The sequence below is a fragment of the Drosophila arizonae genome, chromosome X (assembly GCF_054131065.1).
Source record: "Drosophila arizonae isolate 15081-1271.41 chromosome X, UAZ_ARI_1.0, whole genome shotgun sequence".
Lineage (NCBI taxonomy): Eukaryota > Metazoa > Arthropoda > Insecta > Diptera > Drosophilidae > Drosophila > Drosophila arizonae.
In genome coordinates this window covers 707,797-720,502 of record NC_142927.1, presented here as the reverse complement: position 1 = coordinate 720,502, position 12,706 = coordinate 707,797, and the positions used below count along the sequence as shown (strand labels likewise).

The 12,706-nt window shown below is 45.3% G+C and overlaps 3 protein-coding genes across 3 annotated transcripts; all 3 read left to right on the top strand.

Annotated features, from left to right (window-relative positions):
- Positions 1-83: 83 nt before the first annotated feature.
- LOC108618039 (peptide transporter family 1-like) lies at positions 84-1,881 on the top strand. The gene is made up of 2 exons (XM_089473353.1): positions 84-655; positions 718-1,881. Exon 2 carries the CDS (start codon positions 795-797, stop codon positions 1,446-1,448), a length of 654 nt encoding a protein of 217 aa, XP_089329479.1. The 5' UTR covers positions 84-655; positions 718-794; the 3' UTR covers positions 1,449-1,881.
- Positions 1,882-2,030: 149 nt separating this feature from the next.
- On the top strand, positions 2,031-4,455 carry VhaAC39-1 (V-type proton ATPase subunit VhaAC39-1). The gene is made up of 3 exons (XM_018016863.2): positions 2,031-2,409; positions 3,143-3,651; positions 3,713-4,455. Exons 1-3 carry the CDS (start codon positions 2,283-2,285, stop codon positions 4,127-4,129), a joined length of 1,053 nt encoding a protein of 350 aa, XP_017872352.1. The 5' UTR covers positions 2,031-2,282; the 3' UTR covers positions 4,130-4,455.
- Positions 4,456-5,982: 1,527 nt separating this feature from the next.
- LOC108620010 (uncharacterized) lies at positions 5,983-12,378 on the top strand. Its single transcript, XM_018016862.2, has 3 exons — positions 5,983-6,272; positions 10,160-11,015; positions 11,208-12,378. Exons 2-3 carry the CDS (start codon positions 10,166-10,168, stop codon positions 11,783-11,785), a joined length of 1,428 nt encoding a protein of 475 aa, XP_017872351.1. The 5' UTR covers positions 5,983-6,272; positions 10,160-10,165; the 3' UTR covers positions 11,786-12,378.
- The last annotated feature ends 328 nt before the right edge of the window (positions 12,379-12,706 follow it).

Sequence of the window (12,706 nt, the reverse complement as noted above, 5' to 3'; positions counted from 1 at the left end):
GTTTGATTTGTCTTGCTTCTTATCTTCTCGTCGCCTTCACCTCTGCCTCTACTCCCTTCCTTCTTCCATCGCTCCTAGATCCTAAGCCTCTTTCCTTTCCCTATCTGCACTGGCACTGTAGGCAATTCGATGTGATTTGAAGCCATCTTCTTGGAACAGTTTCTTTAACGCCCGATGAACAAAGTAAGTCACAGTCTAGGTTTATCAATCTATCTTCGAGAAGATCCATCGATAGATAAGTTTGTTCCTTGTGCTTAAGGTAAGTTCAAGTCTTGAAAAGATTGGAACCTCTAGATCTACAGAGCGACACAACAAGAGGTGCTTGAGGTGCTTTCCAGGCGCCTTCAATTCATAGAGGCTAACTCTATGTAAAAAGAAGTCCAAATAAGACCCTTCCTAGGTCTGGTCTTGGTGTCGCCCACACTGTAGACAGCTCGATCTTTACAGCGCACATATCCGACTCTACCGGATGCTGGCACCACGCAGCTGCGCATTCTGAGCGGCATACCCGACTGCGATTACAGGGTGCGCAGTAACCTGCCAGGTGAACAGGACACTGTAACGCTGTATGGCATCGATTTCTACTCGAGCGGAAGCCTGGCCACAAGCAATGGAAGCTTCACGCTGGTCTACACCATTGACCGACTAACGAAAGGTGAGTGGGAGGAGGCGTGAATGCCCAGAGGGCGGTGCAGGAGTAACCCCCTTGCATTGCAGGCTGCCCAGATGTGGAGGGTGGCACGCAGCTTCTCGTGGAGGCAACGGCTCATACCCTGTTCCTGCGCTCCGAGCATATGGTATCGAAGCTCTGGTACGTGGATGACCTGCAGAAGTCGAACAAGTCGAAAGCTCTAGTCCGCACCTTGGCCAATATGGCAGCAGGCAAACGAATCGTTTGGCAGGAGGTGCGCAGCGGGAACACGGCTCTGGAGCTGCAGGCGCGCAACTACGATCTGCACGAGCTGAACACCATCGAGTACCAGGTGTTCATAGGTCAGCAGCTGATTCATCAGCAGATGCTGCGTCCTGGCGGTGTCTATGCGTTCGTCATTGGCCCGGCTAGCAATGAAGATCACTCCTCGCACATGTTCGAGCTAACTGAGCCCAATTCCATGAGCATGCTCTGGCTGATACCGCAATATGTGGTCATGAGCTTGGGCGAGGTCATGTTCTCTGTGACAGGTCTCGAGTTCTCCTACTCCCAGGCGCCACCGAGTCTCAAGTCCCTGCTGCAGGCCTGTTGGCTGCTGACCGTGGCCTTTGGCAATGTCATCGTCGTGATCATCGCCGAGCTCAAGTTCTTTAAATCGCAGGCCAACGAGTTCTTCCTTTTCGCCGGCCTCATGTTTCTCGATATGCTGATTTTCATGTGGTTCGCCTTCTACTACGTTAGCTACGACGAGGTCGCAGCAATGCACCAGAGGAAACTGATCAAAAAGAGACATTAAAGCATTGAAATATTGTAATGTGCACAAATATCAATTATTGTATTACTAAATGTTGTCGGAATAAATGTTGCGATTCGAAAAAGCATTTCCACGCGCGCCTAATTAATCAACTTTTAGTGTGACCATAGCTTCCAATCCTCCAAAAAACATAATCATATGCAATTAAAATACTGTATTAAAAAAATACAACAAAAATAATTATTATTAAGGGCATCTGAAAAATCACAATCAATTTTATATAATCTGTCATTTCATATGCAGTGAAATTTGAATTTACCGCCAGCTTAGTGTGCCCATATCTTACTAATGAGGAAATCAATGGACAACATTTAAAAAAGTCGCTAAACAACGCATAAGCTAACTTAATAAAATATTCAAAAAGGTGTAAGAAATATATTCTACTTTTATAAATGAATTCTGCTGTAACCAGGGCTGGTCGAGAGACATGCACACTGACTATTTTTGCTGGCGTTGCCAATAGTCGTTACCAGTAAGTTGGCAGCCCCGCCTAATCATTTGACATAAGGCATATTTAGTGCGTTTTCGCCGTTGTCTAATGAAAAAAATACGAACAAGAAGAAGAACAGTCTGCTGCAATCATATGACTTGTCGATCGATAGAGAAAAATAAAGGTTGAATATTCGTCGTGCTCTGCTACGTGTTGGTTTAAAAAAGCGTTTGCAACAGTTTTAACAAACACTTACCAGCCCCAAAACAGCCGAACGGAGTGCATCCACCCAGCCAAGCCAAACCAAGTGAATTCCAGCGAATTTCCAATCTCATCTCTGTCTCTGTCGCTCTCGCTCGTTCTTCCATCCCCATTTTTTGTGCATTATGGACAGCTCGGGATTCATGTTCAACGTAGACAATGGCTACCTGGAGGGCCTCTGTCGCGGCTTCAAGTGCGGCATACTCAAGCAGGCCGACTATCTCAACCTGGTCCAATGCGAGACGCTGGAAGGTGAGTGTAACAACTTCAATTTAATGGCCTCCATTTCCAATACGCCCGCCCCAGTCACATGACGAGCTATCAGTCACACATACGTACGCACACATGCATATGCGTGTTTGTGTATTTGCGTATAAGCTTGCCTTGTGATTTGTTGTCATAATACCCTGTAAGTTAATCATGCCAGCAGCATATTAGCTATGCGAAATAGATTATGCACAATTGTGAAATGTAAATGTGAAATGTGAGTATAGATAGATCAGCTTCACATGTACATTTTGTATACTATACATTAATTCATTTATTTCAATCACAATCGCTTGTACCTACAGTTTGAGAGTCACGCGCTTGTGCTACCTGTTGACTAATTGAGCAGAGAGAAAAGAGAGAGAGTTAGTGAAGAGAAGAAGAACAGTTTTGTGCTGACTGAAGCCAATAATTTTTACATCAGCTATTGCTATTGATTTCTTATCGGAGTTGTAGAGTCGTTGATTGAGTCTATTTCTCTCTCTCTCTCTCTGTCTTGGTCTCTCAACCCTCATTTCCGTAATACTGCTCCTCGAAAGAATCGTCAAGTACGTCTCAAGGTGCTAATCTTCAGTTTATAGTTTGGGAATGTTCCCTTTTTTGACCAGCATAGCTGGAGACTCGCAAGAGTTTACCACATGTGATTTAGTGTTCAGGCACCCGATCCCTTGAGCGCGAGCAGCAAACCTCACTATTTGCATATCTCTCCTTTTTACAGATCTAAAGCTGCATCTGCAGGGCACGGACTATGGCAGCTTCTTGGCCAATGAGCCGTCGCCGCTTTCGGTGTCGGTGATCGACGACAAGCTGCGCGAGAAGCTGGTCATTGAGTTCCAGCATATGCGCAACCATGCTGTGGAGCCGCTGTCGAACTTCCTCGACTTCATCACGTATGGCTATATGATTGACAACATCATATTGTTGATCACGGGCACACTCCATCAGCGCCCCATCTCGGAGCTGATACCCAAGTGTCATCCGTTGGGTAGCTTCGAGCAGATGGAGGCCATCCACGTGGCCTCAACGCCCGCCGAGCTCTACAATGCGGTTCTGGTGGACACGCCTTTGGCCCCGTTCTTTGTCGACTGCATTTCGGAACAGGATCTGGATGAGATGAACATTGAGATCATTCGTAATACCCTGTACAAGGCATATCTGGAGGCATTCTACAACTTCTGCAAGAACATGGGCGGCTCCACGGCCGATGTTATGTGCGAGATCCTAGCGGTAAGCCTGCATATCCATCTCCACCTTCCTCTTTATATATGTCTTTGTCTGTTATTTTTAGTTCGAGGCCGATCGTCGTGCCATCATCATTACGATCAACTCCTTCGGCACGGAACTTTCGAAGGACGATCGGGCCAAGCTCTATCCCAACTGTGGCAAGATGTATCCCGATGGCCTTGCCGCCCTCGCCAGGGCCGACGACTATGAGCAGGTGAAAACTGTCGCCGAGTATTACGCGGAGTATGCAGCTCTATTCGATGGCTCCGGCAACAATCCCGGAGACAAGACGCTCGAGGATAAGTTCTTCGAGCACGAGGTCAAGCTGAATGTGTTCGCGTTCTTGCAACAGTTCCACTTTGGTGTCTTCTACGCGTATCTGAAGCTCAAGGAGCAGGAGTGCCGCAATATCGTCTGGATCGCCGAGTGCGTTGCCCAGAAGCATCGCGCCAAGATCGACAACTATATACCCATATTCTAAGCCGATCTAAACAACTGAAACAAAAACAAAACAAAACAAAAAAAAAAAAAAAAACAAATTTTAATTTCCTAATGCAATATTTTGTGCCCTACAATTTTTTTTTTTTTTTTTTTTTTTGTGTTTCCCTGTTATACAATTGTTAATGTCTATATATGTATTATATATGTATATGTATATGTATCATCTTGTTCACGAGTATTATTCCACGATCGAGCACCAACTGTTCTATATGTCAGGCCGATCTACACAATTGTTAATGTTCATATTATATCTATATATACATATATATACATGTATATATATAAATATATAAGTGTCTATATGTATTCTTGTTTGCGAGTATTATTCCACTGGGCCTATGCCATCAGGCCCAAGCTATGATGTTCTCCTGAGCAACTCCGCGGCATTTTAGTTTCACTTGGCCCAATTCCCATTCCCATTCCAAGTTACTCTATATATATACATGCATATATATATATATACATATATACATATATATATATATATCATATATTGCATATATTGTGAAAATAAATCTGTTTTAGTATTCATAAAATATATTATTAATAATTCTAAAATCTTATTCATTTCGAAAGGAGCAAGGCTTTTTTCCGATACGACGTGAGTTACTCCATATATGTGCACATCATCTATATAATGAGGTTCTGACACATGTGTGTCTATTACTAACGATAATCCACACTCCATATGTATGCATGTGTATTTTAGCTGTCATGGGCTTTTCGACTGAATGCAGGGTATTCAAAGTCATTTCGCTTAAAAATAAGTCCAGGGAACTGTATAGTCGGCCATCCAAAGCAATTTAAGTTTATATAACATATAACAAAGGGTATTTCGTAGCCAGCACGAAGCGGACGTTTATATGAGTATGGTATCTAAAAGCTGCACATCGAGTCCTATCTTATCGATGTATGGCCTGTCACCTACCTTACTTCCTTGAGCTAACCAAAGCTTGACTTAAGTAACATACAAACATACATGCATATGTATTTATGTAGATGCATACCAATTTCATTTGATTGCATCTCCATTGGCGAATTCAAGGTCTGTGGTCCAATGCCTCCCAGTTCAATCATGCCGGATCACGTCCGATCGCGTCTTCTGCTTTGTCTGTGCAGGCGGTGGTAGAAGTAGAAGTTGGACTCAAGGTTCCCAGGGAGCGGCCGCTTGACTCACGCACTCAACGCAAGGAGACAACAATGGAAGCGTCTCATCCATAGGCGACAATCATCGCAGAGTGGAAAACCAACAACAACAGCAACACCAATGACATCTCATTAGCATTGCCCAGCGGCAGATGCAGTGGGTCGAGTCGGAAGAGGAGAGTTGAGTAATTGCCCAACTGGCACCAATCACAGCTGCCTTTCGTCAGTTCGATGCGGGGCAAATTACATATGCAAGGCTGGCGGGCGGGCGGGCGGGCGGTTGGGTGAGCGAACGAACATGTTCCAGCGATGCCAATGTGACTCCCGTTAGTTGGGGGCCGTCAAAGTCACACATATACACACACACACATGCATAAGCTGTAGCATGTTCGATAGCAAAAAGAAAGCCGCACTCCACTCAGCTGATCCGACTGATCGACTGATCGCACTAGTTCTCCACACTCACACATGGAGACTCTTCTCAAACATGTGCGAGGGCAACGAAAAGAAAGCCACACTTGGCGTGCGCTCTCAAACTTGTCTCGAGGCTCGAGCAGAAGCTCCCCGTTCGATCCCAACTCCCCAAGAGCGGGCGCGCACCTGCCAGCGGCAACGTGTTCGATGGCAAAAAGAAAGCCGCGCTCAGCTGACCCTTTCGAACGTGTCTCGAGCAGCAGTTGGCCCGCTCGGCTCGGCTCGAATTGCCAATAACTCGACTTGATGTCGTTTTCTTAGCGCAGTTGTGTTTCGCGTCTCCGCACGTTGAGTCCACTTTACATCCGAGGCGTAGCTCCTCCCCTTAGCTTGCAAGCGCGCGCCGATTTAAATTACATTTAATTTTTTTTTTTTCAAATTCTTTTTACATATTGCTGTGAACTATTTTTATGATACTTTTTTTTCACGTTTTTTTGTTGCATAAAAAGTGATAAAGTACTTGATATACGCGCCGCCAGCCAGGATAACGCACGTGTAAATAGGTAAATAAGAAATTGAACGATTTTTCGGTCATTCGAATCTTCGAATTTGTTGTAATATTCAGCTGCTTTATTCGAATTTTCGAATTGGTGGCTCGATTGCTGCTCGGCTGCTGCTGCTGCTGCTGCTGCTGCTGCTGCTGCTGATGGTGATGATGATGAGGTGCGAAATGCGGCCAGCAGAACTCTTAGCTTGGCCAAATGCGGCTAATGATGGCCAGGAAGCCCAAAAGCAAAAGAAACAAAAAAAAAAAAACAGCTCGCAGTGTCCAAATGCACGTAAAAAGTCGCCGAGAAATTGTGTCAGCCAGTTTGCTGCTCTCGCCGCTGTCGACGACGCCGTCGCGGCTGCGTTCGCTTATGTTTGGGTGTTCTGCTTAACGGCATATCTGTATTTGCTGTTGTTGTTAATGTTGTTGTTGTTGTTGTGGCTATTGCTTAGCAAATTTGTATTTCGATTTGGCATTCGTTTACTTTCCAGCATACATCTTCTTCTTCTTCTGCTTTTGCTTCATCTTCATCTTTTGTCTACAGCTGACCTTTCCCTCGCACTCGCGCTCTCTCACTCTGTCTCTCTCACACACTCTCGTTCTAGCCTGTTGATTTAGTTCCTTATTTTGAGCTTCCTCATCAATTGCTCGACTCGGCTTATGTCTATTCTCCCTCTCGTCTCATCTCTAGCTCACATCCATTCGACCTGTTCGAGCTGCTACCTCAATAATTTCTGATATTACGGCAACTCGCTTCCATTCAAATTTCGAAGCAGAAGAAAGCGAGTTGCCAATTATGCAAAATGGCAAAGCCAAGCGAATGTCTGCGTGTTATATAAACATCAGCAGGATGCTGAAGTGTGTGTGTGTGTGCGTGTGCGTGAGAAGCTGTTTAGCATAATCGAAGCACTTGATACGTAATCAAAGTGACATCTGATTAGAAACGAAACTGAAAAGAAATTTGTGGGAATGGTAAGATGGAATTCAGATGAAACCAATGCATGGTTATAACAGTTTGTATACCAGTTTGTCTGTGAATGACAGCGCGACACTCATGCATATTTATGTCATAGTTCGATAAGGAAGACAGACGTATAACAGTTTTTATAACAGTTGATACACATACATACATATGTAATGTATGTGTGGCTGGAACAGAGACAAAAGGCCTCCTCGACACTTTCGCTTGATCGCTGATTAACCATTTTCGAACTTGATTTCCGGCATGATTTCGAATGCAAAGATGCGCATAACTAACAATTTTTTCGGTTTCGATTTCGATCTTAATTTCATGCTTCATTCGAATCAGTTGATGCATAATTAACAGTTTTTCGGATTCGATGTATGGACGCGCCTTTTGATAATTTTGATTCAAATGAATGTTGTTGTTTCTGGTTGTTGTTGTTGTTGATGTTTTTGTTGGTCACTTTCTATTTTTCTATGAGCTTAATAATTAATTAATGCTAATAACATTTCACAACCGTTATAATTTATTGACAAAAATAGAAAATATGTGACCCGGCACATACACTAACACAGGCACACACACACTCACACGCAGACCGGCGAATAGAGAAATGGAAATGAATGTCTTTATGAATATAAATATGAAACCTTTCCAGCTGTTACGTATTGGAATGCCAGTGAAATTATGTGAACAACTCAAGAAGAAGCGGAAGAAGCAGAAGAAGAAGAGACAGCAGCAGCAGCAGTAAATGTTGAGCACACATTAGCCGACTGTCTAACATAGCCAGCCGAACTTCCAATTGGAATATCACACGGGAATTACAAAATTCGTAATCCAATTCGCAAGACTAGTGACGAGTCGTGTCCAATTGGGATTCGTAGCGCATGCAATTCGGCAGAGCTCAACAAAATTATCATTCCAATTCGAAATGCAAGTGTTGCGCCAACCCAACAATTCCAATTAGAACTAGCTAGCCAAAAGCGCAGTTCGCCTCACCTCACGCTGCCCATGGCAATGCAATCCGAAATGCTAGTGTTGAGCGTGTCCAATTGGAAAACGCAGCGAATGCAACTTGGACAACTGCTGCTGCTGGCCACTTGGCCAAAAGTCCAGTTAGAGTACAACAAAATTCCCATTCCCCCATTCCCAAATTAGAATTCCATTGGCCATGACCATTTAGAGTTTTACAGCTATTCTAGCTGCTGGCCAATCGGGCTGCTGCTGCTGCTGTTGCTGTTGCTGTTGCTGTTGCTATTGCCACTTGTTGCTGCCGCATTTGGTCTCATACTTTCTTTCCACTAATATGTTTACAGCAACAACAGCAACAATAACAACAAGTGGGTTACAAACAACAGTTGTCTGCAATTCCAGTTGCTTTGCTCTGACCTTCCACAGCTGAACATAATTGCGAGGGTGGTACAAAAAGTGTTTGACTTATCACTATAACTGAATTTACCCTTGCTCGCTTGCGATTCGGTAACTTTTTAGCCTAGTATCCTGCAAGCATAACAAATCTTTAGCTTGCACTCACGAATTGCATAGTCAAATAAATATTAATTAGAATTAAATTGCCGAATGATATGTATTTCATGATTAATATCAAATCTTTGTCGGTTGCGATTCGGTAACTTTTCAGCTGCCCCTCGAGTGAGCGCAACAAATCTTCGGCTCGCTCTCACGCATTGCATAGCTAAATGATGCATGAATGTAGATCGAATCTTAGCAGCTAGTATGTCTATTCCGCTTGCGCTCTCTCTCCCTCTCTCACCAACACACATTCTCATCAAGATCGAAGTTGTAGCTTGCGCCGTTATTCTGCGCCGGCGTCGCGACGGCCACTTGAAAAAGTCGAGTAGCTTCCAATGAGTCAATCGCCAAAAATTTCACTTTGCCAGCGCACAAAGTGGGCGCCCAAAAAGACTTTACAAGAGAGCAGCATGTGAGCATGTAAGTGTGCGAGAGCGAGAGCATGCTGTTGCTGCTTACCTGAAAGAGGGGGAGAGGTTCATTCTAACGAGCGATATGTCAATTGAATAACTGTAAGCTCAGCCAGCCACAGCGTCGCTGCCGTTGTTGCTGTTGTTGCTACTGTTATTGTTGTTGTTGACGTTTTAAGATTTCACTCTCGCTTTTGTCTTTTGTCTTTGGATCTACTTTGCTGTTGTTCATTTCTTCACGTTTGTGTTTGCGTACGGGTTTCGATTGATGCTGCTGCTGCTGACTACTAGATGGCGCTGTTAATTTGTTTACTTTGAAACTCGTGCGCTGCCCCGCCCGCCCTCCTCTGCGTGCTCTTATTGTGGCTTTGAGTGCGAGAGAGCACGAAGCCCATTGGAAGTTTAAAGAAATTATGTCAATATTTATTTAAATTCATTTCTTTCGGCAGCTCATGCGAAAAATAAAAAAATGCGAGAGATATAAAAAAAAAAAAAAAAAAAAAAATAATAATACGTCGAAACGGTGAAATTTAATCGAAAGCCATAATTTTTTGCTTTTTTTTTTTTTTTTTTTTTTTTTTTGAGATCTTTGTTTACCTTTGAAATACTTTCCGGGTGAAACCTCAATTCGGATTTAGTGCGAAATGAAGAGGGGGAAACACCCGCCTACGCCTATATATATTCGCAGAGCTCAGTCTTCGCAGTACGATTTTCTAATGCTATTTGATCTAGTTCACCAAATTCGAACTCGAATTCCAGTTATAAATGGGCATTTTAGCTGTTTATCGAAGTATAAATGGCTTCTACACATTTCCCAGAGGAAGTTCTCTTCCTATTCCTACCAATATCATGTGGATTAAGAATATTTACCATTAGCATCGAGAATTGCAATTGCTTCAATCCGGAACTATTATATAATATTGCTATACGAATCATTTCACATCGAGAGAGAATCCTCCGTCTAATTCGACTGGTTTTCCACCATTCCAATTGCAGTTCAAGATGGTTCACGCCCTCGCTCGCCCCCTGCTGCTGATGCTGCTGGTTGGCTCTGCGTTGCTCTCCGTGGAGTCGAAGACCCTGAATCGTCGCACAGACAAGATCTCCGAGAACTTTAAGCAACTCGACCTGCCGCCAGAGGAGATCGATCCAAATGTGGCGCCTCCCGAGCCTCAGAAGCTGGAGACCGCCGTTGCCGAGGCCGCTGCCGAGACAGTTGCAGAACCAGCCGCAGCTGCAGCCGCAGCCACAACCGCAGCCGCTGCAGACGCTGCAGACGCTGTGGAGGCTGTGGACGAGGCCGCCAATGAGATAGCCAGCGCGGATGCTGCTGCTGCAGCTCCCGTCACGGAAGCGGCCGTTGCCAAGCCAAAGCCAAAGCCAACGAAGCCAACGAAACAGGACGATAATCCAATCAGCAGGTTCTGCAAGTGCACCGAGTCCCACTGCGATTGCTGCCGCAAGTTCGGCCTGCCCCTGCTGCCGAGCGGACCGGGCTGTGCCAAGATCGCCTACCTGGGCAACGACGAGATGAGCGTCTCGCTCAAGTTCGGCGACATCACGCTCGCCTCCCGCCGCATCTCCAGCAAGCGGGCTAGGCCCATTTGCGTGAGCATGCCCGGCGGCTACTCCAAGTTCTGCGGCCGGGTCTACGGGCTGTCGCGGGCCCAGGAGAACTTCAAGGCTTGCCTGGCCTTCGAGCTGCGCTCCGACGACGAGCTGGAGGCCCAGCTGCCCATCTCCTGCTTCAAGTTTGGCTCCGAGGGTCTGCGCGTCGCCGAGGCTGAGCCTTTGCCCACGAAGGTGAAGAAGCCCGAGGAGGATGACGACGACGACATCTTTGGCTTTGGCGGTGAGTGAAATAGCGCCTAGCATCTTTTGTTAAGCTCGGAATGTGATTCCAACTCCGATTCCCAGGCTCATTCCAATCGATTACCGATTGCTATTCGCACCTCAACTTGATTTAGTTTCCTAATGGTTTCATAAGAGTACGAACTAGCTCGATAATCTCTTCCTCTCTCTATCTGTCTGATCCTATTTGCAGCTGGCGACGATGAGGATGAGGATGAGGACGATGACTACGACGATGGCGAGACGACAGGTGCCTCTGCCGAGGACGACGATGCCGACGACTATGCCGAAGACGACGATACGGAAGCGCCAGAGGACGCGGACTACGGCGGCTTCAGTCTGGGCGGCCTCCTTGACGAGCTCGACGACGATGAGGATGAGAAGCCGATCAAGAAGCCAGCTGTTGCTGCCGCTGCCACGCCCCTTGCCGATCAGACGACACGCGAGCATGTCGAAATGGATGCGCAGAGCAAAGATGAAGCCGGCACAGTTGTAGCAGCAGCAGCAGCAGCAGCAGCAGCACCCGCCGCAACAGATGCCTCGGCGACTGTAGCTGCTGCAGTAGAGGCTGCCGCTGCACCGGCTGTTGCGGCTGCCGAAGACAGCAGCTCCACGGCCACGACCACGTCCACGTCCACCTCGAACAAGAACAAAAAGTCGAAGAAGGCGAAAAAGAACAAGAAGAAGAAGAAGGCAGCCAACGATGCGGCAGCTGGAGAAGGCGACTTCGCCTACGAACTGCTCAACGGCATCCTGGATTTTTTCAACTGAGCGGCCAACGGGAATACGCCAACATGCTTGGCAACTCTGTAAATACCTTGTATTAACGTTGAGCTGCGTTTACGGATGGAAGAGGGGACAAAGGAGAAGAGAGGGGAATGAGAAGGGCGAGAGCAAGCCGAAGAGCAGGATATTGCTTTATGTGCGTTCGTTTACGAATGGACTGAGCAAAGAGGAAACGGGAAGGAAGTGAGGGGAGAGTGAAGGAAACAAATGGATTTGGTATCAGGAGTTAGTTTGTAGTTTTGCTTTACTTTAATTATTTATGCATGCGCGAATATTTGCATTTACGAATGGAGTGACGAAAGGAGAATGCAAGGAGAATTCGCCCATTCATGAATCATTTTTATTTTCATTTACGAATGGAGTGTAAAGGGTGGAAGATGAAGATTACTTTTGCCCATTGCCCTATATATTAATTTAAGCATGTATTTATTTATTGACAAATCGAGAAACGAAATCCATCTATCAGAAAGCCGAATATCTCCCTGCCCAGAGATCCATTTCTATCTACCCATCTAAATTTATATTTATATTTAATTTATTTAAATTTAAAACGAAAATAAATATTTCGCAAAACAAAAGTCAAGTTTGTTTTTCCCTGAATTGCCCAGAGGAATGGACGGACGGATAGACGAGTGGACGGACGAATTCCCAATCTCGAAGCAAGACGAAAGTCGATAACATACTATTTGGAATATTCGATTCGGGTTCAGATTCAAATTCGATTAGACCCAGATACTGTTTCTGATTCAGATTCATTAGAGAGATCGGCTGATTAATTGACTGAAGAGTGTCTAAGTGAATCAGTGACTTGAGTCGACTAACTCACAACTGATTAAACGACTGAATGACTGACTAATTGACTTACTTACTTGCAAGGACTACATGCACAGCCACTCAATACTGACA